The sequence below is a fragment of the Cardiocondyla obscurior genome, linkage group LG13 (assembly GCF_019399895.1).
Source record: "Cardiocondyla obscurior isolate alpha-2009 linkage group LG13, Cobs3.1, whole genome shotgun sequence".
Classification (NCBI taxonomy): domain Eukaryota; kingdom Metazoa; phylum Arthropoda; class Insecta; order Hymenoptera; family Formicidae; genus Cardiocondyla; species Cardiocondyla obscurior.
Genome location: NC_091876.1, coordinates 681191 through 707341, shown reverse-complemented (window position 1 = coordinate 707341; position 26151 = coordinate 681191). Strand labels below are relative to the sequence as shown.

Sequence of the window (26151 nt, the reverse complement as noted above, 5' to 3'; positions counted from 1 at the left end):
CTTGTGCTTGCTGCTCGAGAAATGTTGATATGCATATATCTCATAAATTGTTAACTACCAATTCATCATTAGCATTGCATTCGCATTATTGATGCGCAAACGGATAACTTTTCCCCGTGGGTTAGGTGGGAATATTAACTGGGGATATTTTTAAAGAAAATTACAACGTTTGCGGCCAAACGTAATTCGTCGTGTCGGATTTAACGTATAAAATGCAGAGAGCCAGAAAGGAGGATGAACGCAACAGGAGTTTTAGGTCTTTGAGAGGATCTGGAGTTAACCGCGTAGCAATCTCGTATTCACGCTCCGTTTACTTTCCATATATTTAAAGTGCCAGGCGATTCTTTCGAGTTCTATTCCGCCGTGTTTAATGACTCGCCACAAAACTGACTAACTAAGCCCGTTTTTATTAATCCATTAATTACTTAATTGATCGTAGAAAAGTGCTTCAATTACAATGTGGGGCGGCCGATAAAATATATACACATAACAGTTGATGCCCCCGGGTGTTACGAGGTAGGCAGGGCAGTCGATTACCCTTTATCGCAATTTACCCATGATCCTTTTTTTTTTTTTTCGCTCCTATCTTCTTTCGGCCCCATTGTCTCGAACGTGAGTGTTTTTTTTGTTTTTTTTTAATCCGTCGCAGCCTTTTATCGATCCGTTTGGAAATATCTCGAGGGATAGGCAGGCGCTTTGGCGGGTGCCGGGGGTTGAAAATAATAGTATGACGTCGAACACTCGACAGATATTCTACAGCATTGCGTCATAGATTTCCGTCCACCGTTGATTTATCTCGGCTCGATCTCGCGCTCCCGCGATCCGTTATGTCCGTTAGAGACAATCAACGACCCAAGTAAAACAAAGGATATCGTAAAGTTAAATCGTGTGAAGGTTATTTTAAAGATTACTTAAAATTTGGAAGGTTTCTTTTAATATTTCTGTAACCTTTCAACAATGAATATTCCTCTGACGTCGAAATGTGCAGGGTAATGTCATTGAGACGCTTTAGACATCGCGCTCATTCATCCTTAATCAATGTGTGCTCGAACGCGAAGAGGGTTCGATTCAAATGGAATAATAAATATCGAGAAATGGCATCGACACGAACGCGCTGCGTTTTACAGTTTCACGTCCTACGGGTGCTACTTATTTTCATTCAAACATCGCGAACGCGGGAGGCACCTATATCAGCCCGCCTATGCATACCTATATGAAAGCTCGCCACCGACATTGTCGTTATTATACGAGCAAACAGGTGTTCGCTTATTCCGGTGACGTCGTTGTCGCATCCGTAAACTCGACAAGCTCGTCGCATCGTCGTCGTGTCCGAGTGAACGAGAAGAGAGTTTGATTACGTATTAATATCCGTGCTTGTAAACCGTCTTGCGCACTTGGGTATTATGGGTGCTCTGTACAATTTGTCTGATAACGTTCCGACGATCTGTTGCAAAAAATTATTACACATGAAACAATTCAGGATAAAATTTTATATTTTTTATTCAAGTTTTTTTTTAATAAAAAATTTTATTTCTTTCGTTGCACGATTAACCCCCCGCGACGCGTTGGGTGCTATCGAAAATTATTATAGCTTTCGCGTATCGTGATTTTTCAAAATACGCGATACTCGTTTTTAACGCGTACAACAGCGGGATTATCGTTAAATTGCATTACGAAACGAAACGAAACGAAACTCTCCGGGCGTCGACGCGTCCGAGGAATTATTTTCGGCGTGGAATAAAAACCGACCGTTTCTCGAAATATCGGACAACGGTTTTACCGTCCGCGATTCGTCGTTACATCTTGGCTCGACACGTGGCTTCTCGCGCCGGAGGCTGGAAAGGAAGGTGCATTATCGTCGCGGCGCCGAGGGTTAAAGGCACCGGGGGCGAGTCGCGGCACTGCGACACGACGGTAGCTGCGATCCCGGGGGTGGCGATGACGATGGCGATGGCGGTGGCGGTGGCGGTGGCGGTGGCGGTGGCGATAGCGAGTAGTGGAGGGACGGGAGGCCCCGCGGCAGCGTCAGAGCCACGTCGCCTCGGCTTCATCCTCCTTTGCCAGAGTCAGTTCAGTCGACTGCTAGACGCGACACGAGCCACAGTGGTACCCGGCGTGTTACGCTCCAACCCAGGCCTTCTTCGTTGCACTTCGGCCGCAGTCGGTCGATCCCGCTCCCGCCCCCTCGATCTCCTTGCCTCCTCTCGTTTGCGCGCGATCGTTACTCCGAGAGCGTTCGCGAGCGAGGACCCGCGGCGGCGGCGGCGGCAGGTGGAAAGTCCGTGCCCACCGTTTCCCGACTCCACGATCGCCGGCGAGAGTTGCCAGTCCTTGGAGAGGATACTTAAAACTGTGTGTAAAAGGGTGGACGAACTGTGACGCGATATCGTCGTACGGGAATTCTCGCAGGAGCGAGAGGAAATGAAACGATAAGCCCGGCCAGAGTATCGGCTTACGTATCGAAAGATTCAAGAGTTTAAGATAAAAATTAAGGTACCGCGCGTCGACTGTGCTCCGATTGTGTTCCGTCAGCGAGAAGAAGGCAGGAGCCCGAGATGAATCAGCGCGGACCCTGTCCGACTGGGACGTCTTCTAAACGGCACTACGATCCGCAGCAAGATTTATGATTATAATTAACAAGTTTTGCAAACTAGATGAAGATATTTAACATTGCACTCCGACAGTGGCGAGAAACCAGGTCCAACAGAGTCGAGCGAGCTCGTAATCGCGAGCTAGAGTAGAACAACTTGATCGAGGAGATATCGAGATAAGTAGCTGGATTAAGACGTTTAATCTTCGAAACGAATCAAGACGGATAACCGCCAATCTGTGATATCCATCTCGAGGCAAGACAAATTGGCGGCGCGGATTAGCTGTGTGCGAACAACGACGATAGCGAGGCAACGGACGACGGTCCACGGGCAAAGAATAAATAAACAACGAGGCTTGGCTAAGACGAGCGCCAGGACCAAACGGCTCGAATCCGGGGCGAGACGAGAGACGCCCGGTCGTTGCACTTGGCCTGGTCGCTCCGGTAAATCTCCTACGTACGGACGCCTCTTGGCGATATCCCGTTACCGCCACAGCTCGGACGAGGCCCTCCGCCTCTCGCGGACGCGCGCGTCGAGAGGTCTGCTGCTGCTGCCTTCGCCCCGATCAGCGTGATTCCGTTCTCCGCCGCAAACGAGGACGCTCTCCAAGCCCAGGGTGTTTACCTCTCGCTAAGGATTACGCGTTCAAAACTGCACATTTATTTTTAGCACGCTCGGCTTAGCCGCTTAGCAGCGACGGTTGTTTGTGTCCAAGGGTACTGAAGGGCCGCGGAAAAGTTGGACGAGGGGGACGATTTAGGTTTCTCCCGAGGAATTCTAACAGGGAGAAAAGTGTCCGATTGTCGCGTAGGAGGAAGCGATCAAGGGGTAGACGAGAGAATCCCTGTCGTTATGCGCACGCTGACCGAAGCGATGAAACATCACGCGATCAGCTGACTAGTCGAGTTGTTCGGCGGCCGTCCCGCTGATAAGGATAACAATCGGCATTCCCGGCGACGCTCGACGCCCACTTGCTCCGTCATGACATTTGGCACGCCGTTCCACCCCGAGAAATCGCAGCTGGCCAGCGAGAATTCTGCCCGGTATGTATCCACGCATTCATCACGTCGCGCGAGTTTGATCCGATTCTTCGATCGAACCCATCTCTCTCAATTCGGCGGGGGCTCCGAAACTCGCGCTCAGCTGTCAATCGTTTTTTAACATTTTCTCTTCCTCGTACGATTATATTACAAATAAATCGAGAGAGAGAGAGAGAGAAAATAACTGATGCAGGTAAACAGCGGTATAAAGAAACTTATAATTTCCAACGAAATTGTTACACATTTTGTAGATTTTTCATTTTGCGATCGAATGCGCATATATGTATATTGTCACAACGTGTAATGAGAAATAACAAGCGCACGTTGCGAATAATCACTCCTGTTTGCGCAGCTCGGGATTTTTTTTTCGCTTTTATACCATGCAAAAGGAAACGTTTATTATATTTATTTGTTTTTAGTCACCGTGAGGTCCGCACGTTGAGAGAGAGAGAGAGAGAAACGTTTTCTTCTATTTTTAGACGGGGGTCCTATTTTCGGATCGCATGGGAAGCTTCCATTAAATATTGCAGTTAATTTAAATGGACAGTATCATTATTCGCCCTAAATTTATGCGGTATAAATAATTTATATGGGCGATTTGCTTTTAACTTATTGATCGAAAATCCCTTTTACTTATTTCATGTGTTTCATAAATACATTTTCTATTGTCGCGTTATTTTTTTTTTTTTTTTTTTTTTTCACGCAGTTGAAAAAAAACGATTGTAAAAATGCGCTTTGTCGCGAATTCGTCCTTCGCCGAGCGTGACTTTCTGCGCGCTCAACGCGATGCACGTGGTCCGCGTATGTTCACGTGTGGATTCACGCGAGAAGGAAGAGATCGGCGTGCCGTGCACGTCCGCGTTACGGGCAATGAGTAAGAAAAGAAGCGAACGCACGAGGAAGAATGCGAATGAAAAACACGCGCAATTCTTCGCCGACGTTATTAACGTTCTTTGTTGGCGCGGCCCGATATAACGCCGCAGCTTTTTCGCGGTTACGTAAAACTTGAGAGCCACGATCTTCGCGGGAGCGACAAGTTTATTCGCAAAGAGAGAATTAACTGGACCGCCGCATATAAATTTTCCGGTTTCTCGGCCGTATTTCCGTTAACGCTTAAACGATTTATTGCACTCACCCGCGAGCTTCACCCCTCCCCCCCTCCATTGAGAGATATTTAATCCACTGTTTTTACGTTAGTGCAATGAATATTTTTATAGAGAATTGCGAGCTGCGTTTTCATTGTCTTTAATGCGCGCTTAATATCACAGCATTTACAACTCGCACGCAGAATTTTTACGTTTGAATGTCGGATAGAGTGATGGAAATATTTAAATTGCAGAAATAAATGTGATAAAAAAATTTTTTTACATTGCTCGTTTTGGGAGGTTATACGTTAGCTAAAATATATGTATACATATACATATATGTACACATGTATAAAGCTGTAGGCGTGTTGCGAACGTCGTCTCAATTTGTCTGCGATGATTTCGTTTGTAGATTCACGAAATCAAATCATCCTCGCCGACAGGTTCGTCGTACCGTCGATACCGTCGAATCGGTCAACTAGAAAAATTCGACAATATCGCGCCAGTGAAAAAACAAGCAAGGTCGCACAGCGGGATAGATTGTTGTGACCTTATTATCTGGCACAACACAGTCTGTACAGCGGGATCTAAACCAGAGATATCGCGAATATATTCGATGCGCAATAGTGAAATTATCCAGATGCAGCGTTCAAATTTTTATTTTTTTTTTTTTTCTTTATACTTACCCGTAGAAGAAACGCAGATACGAAGAAGATACGCTCGGGTCAGATGCTGACGCAATTTATTGACGCGTTACACAACGTAGCTGTTACAATGTTACATTTTAAAGACACGTTTAATTATAATTTTCAACGATTGCAAGATTGATGGGTCTCGTAAATTCGCGTTGTCTTAGCGGGAGGGGAAAAAAAAGGATCGCATACTCGTTGCGTTGGGCCCCGGTTATGGTCATTGCGCCAATTCAGCCCGACATCCGTCCACGTCATGCGCTCGCGTGTGGACAGGCACTTCGCTTCGCGACTAAATACTCCCGTTAGGGCCATGTTTCCATGCCGCTTTATAGAGATAAAGGGGGGGCCGTTCGTGTGATATCAAATCGAGCGTTTTGCAGCGCTTTATTTATTGATTACGCCAAAAGTCGGAGCGAAAAAAAAAAAAAAAGAAAACGGGAATAATAATTTTTGCGATATTCGTGTCACGAAGATTGACGGCGGACGATATGAATAGGCAAGCAAGACATACGTTTTGCAGAGGTAAATGTAAAATGAGGTGCGAGAAAGAGAGAGGCTTCTTTGGAAGGATGCCACGGCGTCGCCGCGATTAAATAATATAATATCTAGCTCGGACGAAAGTGTCTTGGTGAATTACCAAGTCGACGGCGAGATTCGGCATCGAATTCTGATACGCGCGTTTAATGCTCTTCCGCGTGGGGTGCGTTTAATTACACCTAATTATTGTTTCGTTGATTAAACAAGAAAAATTCAATTCGGCGGGACGTAACGTAAATATTAAATCCTTTTCTATTGATTAAACCATTATAATAAATTGCGTCGTATAATCCGGATAATGAAACGCGCTATCAATAAAGGTATGTAAAGCGCGATCAATAAAGGCGTTTCAGTTTTAAATTTCACGTATTTATCCCACGCAGAGGTTTACAAGTGTAACAAATAGAGACATATGATACAGAAATTTCACATAACAAAAGGAAGAGATCGATACGCGCGGCATACATGATACGAATTAGCTGAAAAATGGCGCTGTTGCGACGTACGTTTGCCGTTGCTACGAGATTTCCCATTGTGGCAGGATACGTATCGCTCCCGCGGAATATTAAAGGGTCAAACTGCAGTGGGGCGTGCGTGTTGAGGGAGGAAACAGCAATGACCGCGGCGAGCGGAGGAGCCCGCACAATGGGCGCATGTTTTCGTTCCGCGAAAAGCGCTAATTTTCCTCATTTCATCGACTCGTGCACGCGTCGCGGTATTGTTCGCTCGCGGCAGAAAGAGAGAGAGAGAGAGAGAGAGAGTGACACGTCACGGGATGCACGTTAGGTGCTCTAGAGGTTGCAGTCAAGGCTGTAGAAAGGCACCTCCGGTTGTATCTCTGGCGAGCCGAGCGGTCGTCGAACCCGAGCGCGTTCGTCGCCGTTTGCGCAAGGTCGTTTTACTTAGGCCCGTCTTGGTCGCCGACCAAGTCGACGACGTTGTGCGCTACGCGACCGAGCACGCCCACGGGGAGAGCGATGAATCGAGTTCGAAATCGCACGCGGGAGGAACCCCGGAGGAAGCGCGTCTTGCGCTTCTTCGGCTGGCAATCCTTTTCGGTTAACTCGCGGTCAATTTTCCCTTACGCTCTTGCGTTACCGTCGACGCATATGAGATGCCCGGAACATTAATCCCTCGAGCACGAACCAAAGCGTGATCGTGATTTATTTCTTCAACGCGCCGAGAATTAAGTATAATTCTTAAATGTGCGATACGTTCAGAACTTAAGCTAATAAAGAAATGTATAAGAAGGAAGATATTCATTTTAAATGACTTAATTGTGAACGCTGTTATATCCTGGGCGACGTCGCGATAATTAACCATCTTTCTCAGCTTCCGTCGAAGAAAAATAGACCTCTGATTGGTCAAAGACCGCGTTATTAAGCCGTCGCGGTCGCGATGCGGGACGAGGGCGCTGTATAGGAGAAGGCGTCAATAAAGCCGAGAGAGCCGTTTCTGGAATTAAAACAGCCGTTAATTTGTGTAGATCATTATACGTTTCCATCAGGCGGGTGCAATTCTTCTATCGCCGATCTCGTTCGTTAGGAAAATCTAGTCCGCCGTAAAAGCGCGAAATTTCTCTATACTTCCGAGGTTTTATCACGATCGATCCGGCGGTAGAGTTCTCGAGAGCGCATATAATTTCGTTGTCAAGTTTATCTTTCCCCAAGCCGAGTTACACACGTCGCGCAATGCCTTACGCGTATTTTTAGGAAAATAGGCCTTACAGTTGCAGCGCCCGGTACACTTGGGAAAATTCTTATTAATTTATTATCCCAAAGGTTGACTAATGATTGCAGGAATAACACTACGCTCGCGAATAGCATCAATCGACTCCGTTAGATCCTTCTGCATTGATTGTCGTAATTCTATTATCGCGTGTTAACTGTACAACGCACAGACCAGTTACTTTGGATCCTGTTGCGCCACTCAACGTACCGCGGCCCGGTACCCACGATACAAATACGGAAAATAATTAATTGAGCGTAGATCCCGGTCGCGAGTTAAGAGCGGACGAGCGCGGTCCGCTTTATCAGCTTGCTCATCTCCGTCGAGATAATCAACTTGGCGCGTCCGACGTTTCTTCCTTCCATCGCGATAGAATCGTACGCGTCAAGTAGCGAGCTTCCGGGTGGAAATCTCGACCAGACGCGCCGAGTCTTGGCATTATTTCGCAGTTTCGCGTCGTCGTTTCAGCCGCTAACTGCCGTTTATTATGTCAGGTGGAGGAGGCTTCGCTTATACCATTAGCAGCGACGCGAACCGGATTCTTGGGAGGCAGACTCGATTAACTCGCCGCTTGGGGAGAGATCAATCGCGGCCTCGAACTTGACACGCGGCGTGCGTGATTCGCCCAGCGAGTCACCGATTTCTCCATGTTGTCACGAGGAGAGAAAAAAAAAAAAAATTAATAAATTGTTTTAGATTTCTCAAACAACTATCCTTTTTCTCGACGATCTCTTGCACGTTTTTGACATGCTAGTCTTATTTATCTTACTTGTTTAAGTTTTGCAAGAGGAATTCGAGAAATGACGGCATCGCCGAAATCACGAGAACACGAGTGAAACTTGCGGCGATTGCATAAGAGATGCTCATTTCCGTGATAAATTCAGTCAAGCACGCGAATGTGTATGTACACACGTTGTTACCATCTTCCGCAAATAATGCCGAGTTTTGCTCACGTAAAAATGTGAGTGATGCTGTGATTCATCGTCATTAAAATACCTTGTCTATATAATACATATGTTACGTATAAAGATTATGATATTCATGCGGTGTTTTATCTTCCTTCCTGTTTGTCTATTAATGATCGATACGTTATATCAATTTAATCGTGATTGATGAGTGAGATTACATCACGATGACACACAGCACTCTCTACAAAAATTATACAAAGAAATAAATCAAAAATACATCTACGTAAAGCATTCGTAAAAGAAACATTTAATTACAAGCAAACGTCAATTTCATGTAGCGTCATTAAGCCGCCAAGTACAACAAACTACTTTCTTAGTAATTAGTCGAGCGAGAGCATGTGGCACTCGTTCTTATTGCTTCATTTGTTATCCCTGCCTCCGATGCTCCTCCTCTCCGATCTCCGATGACCTGGAGCATCCGGGTAAATGGAGCAGAGGGCGAGGCGAGTCAAGATTCGCCCAGCTACATGGGTTATCTCGCCGACATCTTCGGAATAGGGTCATGCTGATCGCCACATGTCCTCAACGTCGTTCACTAAATCGCTGCGGCGATGCACGTGCATCGCGCAGCGTACAAGCGTCAGACTTGGAAAAAAAAAAAAAACAACTGATTCAAGCAATCCGAGTCGATGCTCCTCCTCCTCCTCCTCCTCCTCTTCCTCCTCTTCCTCCTCCTGTCATTTCCAATGAGATGTATATTACAGTGGAATCACATTTATTTTATAATTTTCATAATTTACATATTGGTAGAAATTAATGATTGCAGCATGTACATAAGCGTTTACGATGAAAGAACCAACAACGGCTCAGTGGTCTAGGGGTATGATTCTCGCTTTGGGTGCGAGAGGTCCCGGGTTCAAATCCCGGCTGAGCCCTATTTTTTTGGCTCCTTTTACGCGAATTTTTACAACCCTGAATGCAATTTGAAAGAAAATGTGACTTAAACCTTTGAAATTTTTTTTTTTTTTTTTTTTTTTTTTCTATGTAATTATCATGTAATTAAAACTTATCCTGGCTTGATAGCTTAGAAGCGTTCCTTAGAATGCGATAGGCGTACCGTATTTCAACCGAGATTTCTTTTATCTCGATCTCGATCTCAATCTTTTATTCTTTTCTTGCTCCACAAAATACTGACGTCGAAATCACGTGGTAGGCCCAATTATCTTTATTACTCGTAAAAGTATACTATTAACGGCTATTATCATTAGCTCTCTAATTATGTGATTGTTACATGAATTACGGTCCCGCTTAAAATTTCACGTAGGGCGTACCGTTCAAAGGAAGATGACGCGCGTCCTCGCAATTTTCCTCGGCCACCTTTATTACACCTGTCGTAATTAGACTCTCTTGTTGTTGCAGACCGGGCAGCATGGCAGCCGAAGAGGGGATGCTGGGTGGCGGCCTGGGTACAAAATTGAAATGCCCGACCCCCATATCGCGGTTGAGGGTGGAGAAGATCGAGGGCGGCCTAATGGTGGCTGGCGTGGTCATAGCGGCGAATTGCCAGATCGCCCTTCCGGCCTTCGGCACTCTCTTCATGCTCGTCGGCGCCGTACTCACTGGTTCGTATCTTGCTTTACCTGCTTATTTAAAGTCACACCTGTCTTCGTTAGCCGAAACCTTAATCATCACCCACGATGTCGTTGGGGAAAAAAAGCTGAGCTTTTCGAAAAATTAATATTCACAAAGAGCGCTTTTATAACCCACACAAATGTATATTTGTTTTTCTTTTAACGCAGCCCGTGTTAGAGCGCGGGGGTTTCGTTACATTTCTTTACGAAACGTGTTACGCACCGTTGTAGATCCTGTTACATAGTTGTTTTTTTTTTTTCCTCTTTTTCTAATATCATAAACCACATTCTCGATTCAGCACTCAACGCAAAAACGTAATTTTTATCTCGCGCTCGGAAATAGACTTGTTCTACGTAAATAAAATTTGACGTTAAACGGTCGTGCGAGCGAATTAAAAATTCATCACAAATGTCACGAATTTGTCTGTCAGATAAATAAGTACTGCGCGCGACAAACGAATGATAAATAGGATTTTTCTCTCACATATTTTCGCGGGGTATCCTGCCGTAGGAAAATCCTGTTTTAACTGCGCCGCATAATTTCGCAATTGCAATTAGTGCCGCGCTCGTATAAATTGCGATACGGCAAAGTAGGTACCCTGCGCGCTAGATAATAAGTTACATTGGGCAGGAACTCTTGAATATTCACCGATCCTTTAATTTTTTGGGTTTTTCTTTTATCTTTTTCACATTACCTCACAACGTGTCATTTGCATTTGCATTTGCATCTCATGATCGACCTGCGAAATTCGCGGCGGCGCAGTTTTAACGCCTTGGCTGGGGATTACGTAGGTTCGTTTGCGTCGAACAAACATTACAGAGTATCTAGCTTTGATTTTAACTTAATTTACGACCCCGATAATAATTTTTCGCAATGTCAGTCGACGCTGTACCGACGGATGATTTATCATCCTCAAAACTTTTACTTCGAGTTTATCTTATATTTGTCCGCGCGGTCGTATCTACGGAGATATGGAGCACGGCGGATGGGAATAATCTCAAGCTTTCCATTTCAGAGAAAACATAGACCCCGTAATCGCATGTGGGTCGCTTAGAAAGGAGAATTAGTGTTCGTTTTGTTACCAAGTATCATTTATTAATGCTGGACGAGAAAGTGAAAAATCACATTTTTTTTCTTTTTTTTTTTTTTTTTTTTTTTTTTTTCAAATGCAGCGAAACGCTGTTTCTCTAGCAGTAACAATCGCGCTAATTTTTATTTTATAACTTTATTTACGTTGTATAAGGAAATGTTTACGTAATTTTTCCGAATTATTTTCACACAGATTAAACGAATAAATTTTAAACAACGGATGACGCTGTCAATACGTTGTCGACAGGAAATGTAACGAAGAAAGATATTTCTCAAGTTGGTATTCGTTGTTATGTACTAATCGGACTAGAGGCTAAAGTCTCTACTGACATTCTGTAAGCGGATTAATTACATAGAGAAAGAAACCATATTTAGTAAGCCGAAGCAGTAGTAAGATCGTGCGAGTAATGGACAAATATTGAGAATTTGCTCGAGCGATGCAAATTTCTAAGCGAGTTGCGTTACAACTAATATTCCTGTGACTTTATTCCGCTCGTGAATATTACAGCCATTGTTCACGTAATAGCATTTCTTGACAGAGAGTTATTGGGAGTATCTCGCAAACGTGCATACAAATATTTTAACGTCACTATAAATTTTTTATACCGATCGACATCAATATATTGATTTAATGCTTTCGGTGATATTACTTGGAGGCGTTTGTGAATTAACTGTCGGTGTAGCGACATTTAAAAAGTGAATTTTAAATGTTTTAATATTAATCGGGGTTAGCACATCGATACGCGGAAGAATTTCGGGGCCTCTTTGAAAAAATAAAGGAGACTAATTTTTTTTCTCGTTGAATTAATTCGCGAGACGCTACAGCTCGTTCGTTCGTTCGTTCGGGCGCTGACCCTGGAGATAGATACGACTGTCGTATCGCGTGGAAGAAACGGAAGAAAAAGAGGAAAAGAGGGCCCCAGACTGTTCACCAAGCAACAGCTGGCCCGTCACATCACCCGCCGTCACTTCTCGGCCACGTTTCTTCGCATACGAGGTGCCGAGAGTTGTTACCAACCGATTTATCAGAACCGGTCTCTCTTCTCGTCTTCCTCTTTTTTTTTTTTTTTTTTTCTTATTATTACTATCGCCGCACAAGACCGGTCCAATAGCCCATTTCCCTTTCGTTGTTTCTACGTTTCTTGCTCTTTCTTGGCTACTTTAGATATCGCTCCGTCCTTACCGGTTATACTCGTGTCGCGTTAATGTCTTTGTTACGTTTATCGCGCTGAGTCAAGTTCCCTTTGATACAGTCAAGTGGAACGAGGGGCTTGTGTCTCTCTCTCTTCTTTTTTTTTTTTTTTTTAATTTGTAATATCTATTGTATTTTTAAGTAATGTTTTTACATCTATTTGGTGTCTTTTTATAAATTGTCGTTTGATACGTTATAAAATAGTGGGCATTTAGCTTCGTTTATTAGTAGTTGGTTTATTAATTTATTTTATTTGCGAAATAAGACAAATGCGAAGAGAAGTTGGTCGGGTCTGCGCATGCTGACCGCCTATGAAACGTTTCACCAGCGTTATCGATTAAAATATGCTCGAAGGCGAAGCTCTCTGCGGCGAGCGTATTTATGTTCATGATTTCCGCTACTTTGCAGACACACATTTTCTCTCCAAATATGCCGTGACATTTTTGCCTCGCAATTGGCAAGGATAAGACAAGCGTTGTTATAATGCACGCAGAGTTCTCCATTAAAGTATATGTATAAAACTTGCCGCTAGAAAAGTTTTCCCATTCGCATCGCAGCCACAATACCGGTAATTCGAACCAGTTCGAACCTTCTCGAGCCAACACGATTGCAGAGCTTTGTAAAGTGCGAAGCCGCTTTGCGGTGCGGAACAAGAAACACGCCAAGAGAACATAAAGTCTCTCGATTCAAATCTGAGTTTAGTACTTCCGTGAAAGTCGAGCACGACGAATAATTTCGTCATTTTCGCAGTCGAGAATTATCGTTATTCGACAGCTCGTTTAGAGCTGTACAATAAAAAGTAAATTATAATCGTTTAATTTATGAAATTAATATCGTATATATGAGAATTAATTTTACTTTTTGTTGAGAAAAAGAAAGAAATTACAAAGTTAGGATTTAATGAGCTTGGTGCCCAAGGTGGTCTTTTAATCAACTTTCGCGATTAATTTTAATTTCTCTGTTACAGCTGCTTCTTATCGCGGCCCAGGCGAGGACGAGGACAAGAACTCGTACGCCGCACGAATCGCCTTTACTGGCAATTCCCGTATCTTGGGACCGATCTGCATAGTTGTGGGCGCCCTTATGCTCGCACTCGGCGTTTTACTATGCATGCTCACGAGAAGGGCGAGGCGAAGAGAGCGTAGGGTGGGCTTCCACTGCCCGCTTCACGGAGACTTCTACCCTCTAAGTCCGGTTCAAGGCATCAAGATGCTCGGTGAGTAAATTGCAATATCGCTAAGAATTGATCTCGATTAAAGATTGTAATTGGTAATTTTAGTTTAGCTCCGGTTAATTAGATACGAATTTTTTTTGAGAGAAAGCCTCGAATCGATTCGATGACACGTTTCCGAATACGAGGTTTCTAAATCATTTTGCGTAAATCGCCGAAAACTTTAAGTTTTTCCAAAGCTCTCGCGATGTCTTGTGATTATTATATTGTTGCGGGCGCTTATTCTTTTGCCCGCGACGATAAACCCTGCCCCGGTAATTCCGTTGATACCTCGAAAAGCGGAATAGCCGCTCAAATGCCTCCCGAGAGAGAAGATCTCTATGCTACTTTCCAACATCGTCTGTCATTATTGTCGTGTCACGCGATGTCATTACGCTTTTTATAAATGTTCTCTTTGAAATTACTGGCAAGTGGGACGATCCACTTTTTGCAAAGAATACACTTTCTGCCAGGTTAAATTGTGTCTAATAATCATTTCGTATGCGCGATGCTGGCGAACAATTGATTGCCGTTCAACGTCGTTGGCTTAATTTTTTTTTTTTTTCTATTTGCAATTTTTATTTTATCTTGTTATTGATTATTAAAGTTTTCCGGAAAAGCGAGAGCAATCCCTACGTCTTCTTTTCAAATAAGGACAAGTGATATGTCAGTCGCATATATTAACTCTTCAATATTTTAATAACTGATTTAGCCAATTGTAATAACAATTTATCGAGTTTTTTTGCCGTTTTACGAGTTTGCTGTGCAGCGCTGTCTTAGGAAACCTATCGGCCTACGTTATTTTATCGTCGCGAACGTGCCAGTTCGTGCCAATTGCTTCGAATTCAGGACGAGGCTGGATCAGGCAGGGCGAAGAGTAGGGTAGCTAACTGGATTGTCGGAATTCAGGCTAATACGACTCTATCAGATTATTGCGTGGGTCGATCGTGCACGTCGCGAATGCTACAAGTTTCCGCGTTTGTCGAAAGATCGCAAAGTCACTTTGAATCGTCCGATAATATATTAATTTTTTTTTTTTTTTTTTTTTATAACAAAGGGCATAGTTCCTTTTATTATCGAGCCCTTTTATTATCAGGCTGGGCAAAATCGCGAAAACCGATTGAGACGTCGAAGGCAGCGAGAGTTATTGATTGCTCGATTCCAAGAGATAGACGAGATAAAAAATTTCCTGCGAAATATCAGAATGCGATTTATAGATGCTCAAGTTTCATAACGAATACAGACGTTTTATTTTTTTTTATTTTACATTGTACCCTGCGGGAGGCTTAAATTTTTTAAGCCTTGAAGGCAGCGCGGCGTCAAAAATTCAGGCTGCTCCGAAAATTTTAGAGATCTCGTCTTGACGGGAAGCACAAACTTCCAAGAGAATTGTTGCCACAACGAGCGTAAGTGACGGTTGCTACCACAGATAGAAACTCAGCGGCGCAACGGTAATAAAAATTGCAAGGCTGCTGCTAGGTCTCTTCCCGTACACCCATCTCTGACTAAACAAGAACCGGTATAATATCTCGTACAAATTTTTAAGTAGAATTGTGTAATGAAAAGCTAACAAGAGCAGGCTGCCCGTATTAATCTAAATCATTCAAAACTATTGCAACGTTACACGAAACATCTACCCGCGTACCGTACGTTCTTGCTTTAGCCTCGAGGTGCTTTCGTTCGTTTCTGCACAACGATTTATTCGGGTTGCAAAGCTCAGAACGCCACTGATTGCTCAGTCGCAATTTCTTTCGCGGTGCAGCACGCAATAAAATCTTATTAGAGCCGAAGGCCGCGCAAACGCGTTACTCCCTTGTGCGAAACACCTGCGTTACGCGATGCATAGTCGTGGCAACTTTTAAACTAGCCGCTGAATGAAACTAAGTATCGCTGTCAACGAGATACCGTCGAACGCTCGAATTCTTCTAATCGAATCTGCACACTCGGATGCAGGCGGAAAACGCGCCGCCTGCTGCTGATACCTCAGGTTCCGCGAGACCCGCGTCAGCGTTCGCGGATGGAAAAAAAAAAAAAAAAATACAAATACGTTAGAGAATGCCGTCGATGAGATTACAGGCATCGACCTTCGCGTGCTCTACGCAGTCTGCAATTCTACGTGCAGCCGTATAAGTCTTTCAGGGTTCACTTTATTGCGAGCTTTTATTTATTTTACCTTTGTAAGTTATGCCGTTGCCTGATCTTAAAATTGCAATTTTGCCGCACGACGAAATTTTTTAATTCTATACGACGGCCTCTTCTTTCTTTTTAATACTTTTATTCCTTTCCTCCCTTTTTTTTTTTTTAATTTAAACATGCACTAAGAGATAATTGCGCTGGAGCACAAATAAAATGTCGCACAGGAGGAGAAAGTTTTAAAGATTTATTTTACGCCAGCGGGGCGGCCAATCAACTCAATTGCGCGTATTTTGTGCAAAGAGTATGTTACCGTTGTTAGAATTATCGTCATGACTACAAGCGCGGCAAACACTCGTCGTGCGAAAAATAAAATCTCGTTCTCCACGGTGGCACACGGTAATGACAATCGTCAACCGAAGCTCCGGCTTTACGACGAGACGACAAAATTACGTCTGGCTCCGCGAAGCGTGGCTACTAAACGCGGCTTATGTCGCGGAAGAGGTCCTGTAAGAGTCTTACCTGGAAACAGACAATCGGAGCGATGGCATGGAAAGCGTGACCGGCGCCGCGTTTTGAAAATTTCCGTGAATGACGTTAATTCGGACACAGCCAGGAAATTAAAAAGGAAAATGAGACAAATGTACGAGAGGTAATTATTATATAAAAAAAGAAGAAAAAGAAACTTGTTTCGTTAATACGTTGTTAGTTATGGGAATGCAGGAGATATTGTAAAAATATTTTAAATTTTAATGTTATTAGAGACCCCGGATTGTAAAATAAATAATTTAACGTGATGAATGTCACAAACGAAACAATGATTTTTTTTATGAGTATTTGTTAGGATGTTATCTGTCCACGCTCGCGTTTCGATAAACTTATCTCTCGCTGTCTGAAACTCTCCGCAAATTTCATCTCCGCGTGGATGCAAGCGGAGTAGGTATAACATGGCACGACTTGACGATAAGTTTGCACGCAATTTTTCTACGAAAGATCTTGCGATGCGTCAAGCTCTCACTGGCAGAGCTCTTTGAGAGACGGAAGGAAAGGTAGAGTTCGTATACGAGCCCTTCTATGTATATCTTTACGACGTCGGAAATGAAGCGGAAAATCGGTGCATGGTTCGTTGTCACCGAATCGATCTCGCTCGGCGACAAACCGATCGCGTCTCGATCTAAATGTAAAATCGCCAGGATGTCAGGCTCGCCTGCGGGAAATGCAACCTTCGCGCATCGCGGTGGCACGCGCAAATCACATAATCACGATGCGTAGACGACCGACGTGTTAGACAAGATCGGCAAGACAAAGCGACTGCAAGGTGAAACTCAATCGACATCTCTGCAGATCGTTTTTCGCGACGTAATCAGGTGTGCATTTTTGCACGCGGCGAGTTTCGATTACATGATGCACCACCTGCCGCGAAATTTTAAAGCGAAAAACCAAACAGTTTTTTGTGCGAGTTTGCTTTTGAATAAAATTCCTCAAATTTTCTGAGATTGTTATAAGATCCGCGCGGGACCTAGCCGAGGGATTAGCGGGCATCGTCGTCGGGTAATTTAGGAATAGCATTAGTGGAGTTAGTTTGTACAGGACGTGGTGAACTGGGTCGCGCAGGGTCCATGACATCTACCGCCCTCGATCCTCTTCTCCTCGTATCCCGTCTTCTCTCTGGATGTAGGTCTTCTCTCGTTTTAACTCCTTTCTGCCCGTTCTCTCTTAACGAATGTACCTACTATGACGATGTCGGATAATATCGTTACCGCGCTTTTGCCCTTTAACTAATCACATTTTGTATTTTATCGGCGCCCGTGAACGTCACCGACGGACAAACGCGACGTTTATTATTATCATCATCGAGAAAAATCAAATGGAAATCGCGCTCTCAGACCTCCCCGAAGCTACTTCGCTCATAAATGGGTGATTTCTAATTCTATTAGCTCTAAATTGCTCGAATTCTATTAATAGTTGAACGAGGAGTATACATGAATCAATTGCCTAATTAAAAGACAAATCCGAAAGCTGAGTTTACGAAAATATACATTTTTTTTTAGATTTAATCTCGTAAATGGTGATGAAATTAAATTCGTTTTAGCAGGATCTTATTAAATATATTACACAGACGAAGGCAGTCGGCATTTGCTACTGTCGTGTACAGACGAAATTAAATTCGATTAGAAATAGAAGACCGATCGAAGATTAAAAGCTTTTAGACTATAATTGATTTCTCTTACGTTGCAATTAGCCTTTCCGTTTTAGTTACGATCGCCTTTCGGATCTACTTTATCTAATATTAATTATCGAGAAGTTGGTGCTTTGAAATGCTCATTCAAATGCACGAAACAGGGAATGTAATAAACCCACGTTGCTCATTAGCTTTCAGTAGACCGAATTAATGAATTCGCGTATATGATCTTTTTAAGTAATATAAAAAAAAAGAAAAAAACTTACAAAGGAGTTGTTCTCAAGACGATACATCGACCCGTGCGTCAAGTGTTTCGTAACAATCTGGAGCGTGGAAAAATGCCGCTTCGTTATTTCGATACTCGAAATAATAATGCAAGGGTGAGGGCACGGACGACGGATGGTGGGTGATGCCTCGCAATTTAGATGACAGATGTTGCAGCCGTGTTCTCAGGGCCGCGTATGAGCGTCGATAAAATATTTTTCTTTTTCTTTTCTATACCTCTACGCGATATATCCTCGTATTCCTCCGGCAGCCACCTACACGATCTCCCGTCTGACTTTCTCTAGCTCTTCGAGTATCGAAAGGCTCTCCGTGGGCGAGTAGACGACGCGAGTAGAAAAAAAGTAGAGAAGGAGAGAGAGGGCAGCGGTATCGTATCGTATCGTGATGACAAAGTGCTCGAGTGCGAGGCAAACTATCGCGCGGTTGAATATGGCAGCCGGCCGTTTTTTAGACGCCGCATATTTCCTGGATAGTTATATAATTTGCGTTGGACGTCACTCTTTTCGTTTGCGGATTTTTTTGAGCAACGTGTAGGCGAATTTTTCTCAACGAGGGATTCCGAGAATTCAGTCGGCGGCGGCTTTAAAATATCATAATGAAATGAGACTTTCTATTTCAGGCCTTTTATTTATTTAACATACATTTTTAATATGTACCTAAATTAAACACGATGAATTTTCCCGGTATAATAATCTAGGCTTGAAAATTATGTGAAACTTGGCGGCAGGCAGCAAGGACTCGCGTGAAATTAAATAAAGTAGGATAATTAAGCATGTAATAACACAATTTTCACATTTATTATTCATAGTATAATTTATTTTATACTTTCAATGTTTCGTGCAATAATCACATTTCATTAATTAAGCCGTGCCGACGTTTTGTTAATTAGAATATTAATTGTAGCGTTGTAATTAAATTGCCTTGCGCAATACATATTTCACGTTATTACATTACTTTAGTAAGGTAATACCTATGCCAGATTATATGACGTTACCTACATGATAAGGCTATTGTGCTAAACGATAAACCATAATACATGAGAGCGCAAATTTTGTTTCTCAAATGAAGGAGCCGGAGAATAATTCGCGCATAAAGAAGTTTAAAAGTATAGCTTATCGGCTTTTTTTTTTTTCTTTTCTTTTCTTTTAAACGCGATAATAATGAACAAAATAACTGTTTTTGGGCAATAGCTTAGAGTAGTAAACTTTGAACAAAATAATATTTCATTTACCTGTAAACGAAGAAACGCAATTTCTTATTTTACATTTAAATACCTTATTAAATTTTGTTAATAATTCCGTAAGTTGGATAACCTTTTCGAAATTGTTACCCTCAATTTTCTCTTTGTCATATTCTCAATTATTTTATCAGGATTCTGAACCCACGATTCCATTTTCCGTGACTGTTCCACGGTGACGGTAGTTGTCATTGTTCCGCCCACTCTGTCCCTTCGACAGGCTAGGATTAATTTCGCCAACGTCGCGGCGGTGTTTCGTAAATAGTTGATCTGATCGTCATTTAAATGGCGATTGATTCTCCACGAGGACGCATTTTCCCGCAGCAGATGCAACCGTCAAATTGCAATGAGATATTTCTATTTCGTAGAAAGGTCGTGCGCCGCAGGGGCACGCCAACCCGCAGCGCAGTTAGAGATAACGGGGGCTGGCGAGGTTGATTAATATACGGCATGGCGTAGCCTAGTCGGCAGATTTAGTCTTGGCCTTTGCCAAAACTGGGTTGCCCTCACTTTTCGGCGATGCCCGGTCAGCCAATTAAAACGCTGACTGCCCGCCGGCCGAATCGAGGATCTACCTTATACCTTCGACCTATTGCAATCAGTTATGCCAGCCAGTTAAGCGGAATTAAAATGGTTCGGAATATATCTATATAGCCGTCTGTTACCATTTATCTTTCATGACTTTTGCCCCAAATCCGTCATACATTTATATGAGCGTTAATAATTCAAGTATACGTAAAAGTATTATCTAGAAATTTTTTTTTTTCTATTTTAATTTTTTTAAGTAATTAAAATCTTATTTATTCGCAATTTTTACTTTTCAAATAGGTTTTATTAACGTTAATGCATTCAACAAACGTGATTTTTTTTTTTTTTTTTTTTTTTTTTTTTTTTTGACCGTTCGAGAAATGAAAGGCGGCGAGTCCGAGATAAATCCATAGATACAGATACAGCGAATGCTGGCAATCGATTGGTGGTCCACAGCGGATTTATTGAGATTCTGGACGTTGAGAAATAAATCTCGGCAGACTGTCGCTTCCAGGCCTCGCCATCTCGTTCTCCTTCTTCTCTTTGTACTCTCCTCTCACGACGAAACTCGCAAGACCTCATCTCGGACGATTTTCCGATACTTTCGGTCCTCTGCAGCATTGTGACTTCTTCTCGACTTATTGTCTGCGCGATTTGTACCGACACGACGACGCAATATCGAATATTTTAGTCTTCCGCGTCACTCCTCCTTTTCTTCCATTGTCCTCCGGACTCCGGCTCGAGAAATTCTGACGGAAGCGGAGTGACGGCTATTGACTTGAAGATTAAGCGATCCTTGACATAAACATTCATCCTGGGAGACACCCTCACGCTCGCTAAAATCGAATTTAGCACGCAAGCTTTTGTCCAGACGCTATAAAAATCATGAATGGTCGGAATCGTTAAGGAATAATTGAATAATCGCGCGCGATTGAATGATAACGTGGCCAATGTCAAAATTAGTAATCGATATTGAATCAGAAAGTAATATTGGATGTTTATTTAACAATTAAAGAATTGATTACCGATTCATCCGACTCATTCAGTCAGTGCTTATTAAAAATATCTTGTCGCAAATCCTTCCATATTTATTATGTATTAAAAAATTGCTCCCAAGTAGTAACTCGGGTGTTATCAGTCACAAAACACAATCGTTATACATACATAACTAGTACTGTCTATTTACCGATTTCTTTTTTCACCTCGTGGGAGTTGGGAGTGTTACGACATACGACCGTGTGCAGTCATGCGTTTGGCAACGGCCATAAATTTTTTTTTTTTTTTTTTTTTTTTGTCCATACATGTGTGAAGAATACACGGCTGGGAATGAAAATATGGGCCGCAGGCTTTGTCAACGTACGCTGATCTCTATTGTGTTGGCAGACCGAATTGCGGAATCAAGTGTTCCGCGTTCTGTACAGATATCCTCTCGAGTCGAGAGTCCGACCGTGTTACAAATTTCACGTTTTGTTGTAGGTACTTGCTCACCGCATCGCACCGCGAGTTGAACGGCTTCCTTGCCTGAATTACTGAATTCCTATATTTTATATTAACGTTGGGGAGAGGCGGCTGAAATTTAATTGACGAGCAGCCGTGATCTCGGGAACATTCGACAAGCGTTTAAAAATTTCTCAAAATTATACCCGAGCGATCAGCGCGATAAAAACGTCGCTCAAGTTTTTGATGGTAAAACATAAAGATATTTACGCTCGTCATATATTACATTAATTGACGTTTGATGATCCGTGGATTCAACCTTGAAGCTGTCGCGGAAAAAAAAAGGAGACAAATGCGAATCTCGTAATGACATTTTAAATAATCGCACTCCAACAGAGCACGGTGAAACGTGATCGCAATTTTTATCTCGCTTATCGAACGATGACACGCGTTATTTAGAGCCTTCGCTATAGCACCTGGTGTCAAACGAGGAGTGGATCTAGTTGTCGTTTACGGCGCAGATGCGATCGTTTCGTCTGCTAATGTATATTCGGTTCCTATCTCTCGACGGAAATCTAAACGACCGAGAGAGACGTTCTACGCGTATCGTATCGTCAAATCGCCGGCAGTGCCGTGTATATTCAAATCGCGGTAGATTCGAAAGAGGTCGCGAAAGCTCCCCTTTGCATACTAAACGCGGCATTATCCCGACGTTGCAATAATGCCGCTAATACAGAAGGAACGCAACGAAATTCACGCACGATATAAGCGGCACGCATCCCAGCACGATTATCTTATAATGGTTTCTGAGATGAATATCGAAGTCAATTTCGTGCATTTCTTCCCCAATGCTTTCGTGACGACGGAACCTTTTTCCTTAATTCATCGCTTTAAATACCTTCTCTCACGTGCAAGAACTTAAAATTAGATTCTCTCAAGCTGCCGATATTTTTTAATAATTACATGTATAATATAACTCGTAATTAAATTAAATTTCGTATAATTCGCAAATAAAACAAACATTTTGTATTCTACATTCTATTTGCTTATAGAAACGGTAACATTTTACTTTTGCTTTCTTTCTTTCTTTTTTTAAAACATTTTTAAATAAATGTAGGTATGACACGAGGTTAACTAGTTAGTTAACCGATAGATTTTTGCACGTTTCATCGAATGAAATAACCGGGAGATATGTGTATTGTTTCAGGGGTATCTGGCAAGGACGTAAGCGGATGGCCAAAGATACCGTGTCTGAAAGGCCGTGCGTCCAGTAAAGGCGGAAACGGCGCGGGAGGGCCGCACGTGGGCCCACCGCAATGTCCGCACTCCGTTTTGAGCAGCACTCGCAGCTCCGTGAGCAGCTCACCCTTGAGCCCGTGCCCGACGCCCATGCCCTTTTTGGTCACCTCGGGCTCCGTAAGGTGAGTACGATTCCTTTAATATACCGTCGTACGTATTACCGTTACTCCGTATTACGACATATTTAATCCCGAGATTCATCAACGGCAAGTTGTTTCGACGAAGGGTTGACAAAATAATGGAAACCGAGTGCAAAAGTAAACGTGCTGCTGGAGCTCGGAGCCAGCTACTTGCCCCGTCCGATTGTTTTAAATGAAGCTAATTTTACCTCAAGTCTCTCATCAATGAAACATTGTGCCAAGTAATTAGCTATCCTAAAAGGTCGTTATGTAAATTCGCAGGACGTTTTCGACATAACAGCTCTATATCAGCTGTCGTTCGCGCGTAAAGGCCACCACGTTCACTCAAAATAGGTTTTATACATATTTTATCAGGCATTATATCCAGCCGTGAGACAAACATAGCTCAGTGGGGTAAGTCGCGTAAAGTTCATAGCCGTCGAATACGTATATTTTAATTCGCTGCTCATCTATTACAATTTCCCCTCACGTACGTCAAACGTCGATATCGATCCCTTGATTTTCGTCGGGAGAAGTGCGTGACTGATGCGTCAAATGACTTTTTCGTAACTCAATTATGACCCGAGGAAAAAAGAACCATTTTGATGAAACATTTAATTTTATTACACTCGATAATTAGTCCATTAATGATGATTAAATAAAGCCATCGTTATATTTCTGCGTTTAAACAACTTTAAATTACTTTTCTGTGATATTTAATTAATTTATTTAAATATTTCTTTTTTAATAAAGAAGAAGAAGAAAGAAAAGGAAACAGAGATAGCAAATATCGTTGCATTTGATATTAGATCGATGAAAGCACGATGACTAAGGCTTTTATTTTATTTTATTTATGCAACCACTCTTTACGTGGGGATAGCAATTAATACATCGTCGAATGCGAAAACCGACCAAAAAAAAGTTGAAAATGTTGCTTCGTGAGTTTTTATTTGCTAATTTGTTCTTTTTTATTTCTAACGAAGGCTTCTTGCCGGGGAACTTTGTCTCTAACAGATATTTATTTGCGGGCAGACCGATAGGTTCGCAAATTCGGCGGATGTGAGCGGAATAGCGAATTTGTCAGATGTAACTTCGTCATTCTGACGTGCGTTCGAGTTGAAATGAATAATTCATGGCATCTCCCAAGGCATTCAGGGACCCCACTGCAATATCGATAACCATCCACTTTGATCAACTATTTCCGGTGCCGCCGTCCGATAACCGTTTCGCGAATTTCCGCGGCACGAAACCGAGAACGACGAAATCTATCACGAATAAGCTTGCGAGGTAGGCTCACCGCTTCGTCTCGAGTCAGCACTGCTCGGCAATAATGTATTTATTAATTTCTTTTTTTGGTACTTTATACAAAGGAAAAATTAATCAATCTTAATTTGATTTAAATTTTTATTAGGCTCTCGCGTTACATATTTCTTTCGCTACACTTTCAGCTGATAGTACCGTTCTGTATTCGCGTTTAAGTAAAGTTCCGTGAAGAAATCGCTTATGCCGTTATGCTCGCGGTCGCGTTTTAATTCTTAAAATAGTCGCGGCTTTTAGTGGAACGTGGGACAAGAGCGAGACGTTCTTTTCGCGTCAGCGAAGGGCACAGATAGCCTCGCGTGTAAAGGCAAATTGAATGCGTAGGTGTGCTTATAGCATGTACCTATCGAAACTATCGATTAACTCTTCGCTCTCAAATTCAGGAGGCTTTTCGTCACTTGACAAACGTCAACGACGCGACGAGGTAAAGGCAGAAAGTGGGCGAGAGATGAAAGGCATATAGGTATCTGTTATAAGCCGTGATACATGCCAGTTTTCGTACGTCAGACTGCAGATTTTTCTCGCTCTCTCGAAATCTCGCGTAAAAAAAAAAAAAAAAAAAAAAAAAATCTATAAATTTGCATTTTCTTGTACTGATAAGAAATATATCTGACTTATTTTTGCATTGCTGACGAAGAGGCTAAGCTAAACGCACAAAGAAGCGCTTAGTTCTTCTCATCGTAAATTGACGTATTTATAACGTTTTTTTTTTTTTTCTTTAACTCTTAATCGAAGCTGAACTTAATAACGCGTTTTGGCGTGTACGAATGCGAGGATGATTAACGTCTTGCGTGTGGCATTAATCATGTTTCCGTAACGATCGGACGAACAATAGAACCTTGCTCGGAGCAACGAAGTGTAAAGTTCTTAAGAACTGTTAGAAAAAGAATAGATTCGATGCGTCATCTCGCAATCATTAGGCATATTTAATCAAGGTCTCAAAGAAATTGTACTGACGTTTCTCAACTTATTTTCACAAAATTTAACAGCGTCAAATTTTCGCGATTTTTTTCAAAGCTTTTTGTTGAATTTTTATTTTATTTTACATTTCTTTATAGAAAACCGTTCAGCAAACATTTAATCGTGCTTCTTTCGCTAATTTAAACGATTTGAAAGATATCGGGGAAACTTTGGAGAAACTGATTTACCTCCGCGAAGGGATTGCCTCTCGCTTCGTTCCTTAAAATCTATATCTACGCCAAGTTTCGAATTCATTTGAGTTGACGGGTCGGCGAACTTCTCTCTCGGTGGTTCAGACTTTTCGGACAAGTGATTCACTTGTATTCTGCGAAACGTAAGAACAAAGTCAACGCTGTGTCACACTTTGAGACCCTCGGAAAGAGAGGACTTGGAGAAACTAAGACAAAACAACCGCGTGCAAGCTCTGTGAACAGCCTAATTGGCAATTAACCGATGTTCATGTTCTAGTAGCGGCATGGTGCAAAGCGTCGGGGCCAATTTATCGCCGGACCAAACGTTCGGATCGATCCGGTCGCTTTCGGTGACGAGGGAAGTCGCCAGCTTCCCCCTATCGCGAACACCTACGCCACCCCCGCAACACAGGTAAGCGAGATCCCCGTTATCTCCTTCATTCCGACGCGTCAAATAAATATCGATAAGGCGCCTCCGCAATAATAAAGTGGCTTCTAATTCCAGCGAATTAAAATTAGTATTTTACAAATTACTTACCTTGCATAAAAAACAAAAAACAAAAAAAAACATAAATTAACATAAAACTTGACCCGACTCTAAATTTTAATTTACTTGTTAATGCTTTAGGCAGCGATTTTATTAATGCATGAATTTTCCGCTATTACCGTTCAACTTACAGTCCGCAAGATCGATATCCGTTAGTTTTATTTATAAAAAGATTGAATTTGTCATTATTAAAAATAAATTTTACAAAC

At 42.5% G+C, this 26151-nt stretch overlaps 1 protein-coding gene and 1 non-coding gene across 5 annotated transcripts in view; both read left to right on the top strand.

Moving 5' to 3' along the window:
- LOC139107445 (uncharacterized) overlaps window positions 1-26151 on the top strand; it is a 55008-nt gene that overhangs the window by 7760 nt on the left and 21097 nt on the right. For 3 of the 4 annotated variants that reach the window (XM_070665048.1, XM_070665046.1, XM_070665049.1), the window contains exons 2-5: window positions 10001-10203; window positions 13462-13710; window positions 22714-22927; window positions 25673-25807. In XM_070665048.1, the coding sequence (XP_070521149.1) occupies window positions 10001-10203; window positions 13462-13710; window positions 22714-22927; window positions 25673-25807 (801 nt within the window). Of the gene's footprint in view, window positions 1-2033; window positions 3635-10000; window positions 10204-13461; window positions 13711-22713; window positions 22928-25672; window positions 25808-26151 lie in introns of those variants that run through there. The other variant, XM_070665047.1, reaches the window with a different exon arrangement.
- Trnap-ugg (transfer RNA proline (anticodon UGG)) lies at window positions 9445-9516 on the top strand. Its single transcript has one exon. It is a non-coding gene; the product is annotated as a tRNA-Pro (tRNA).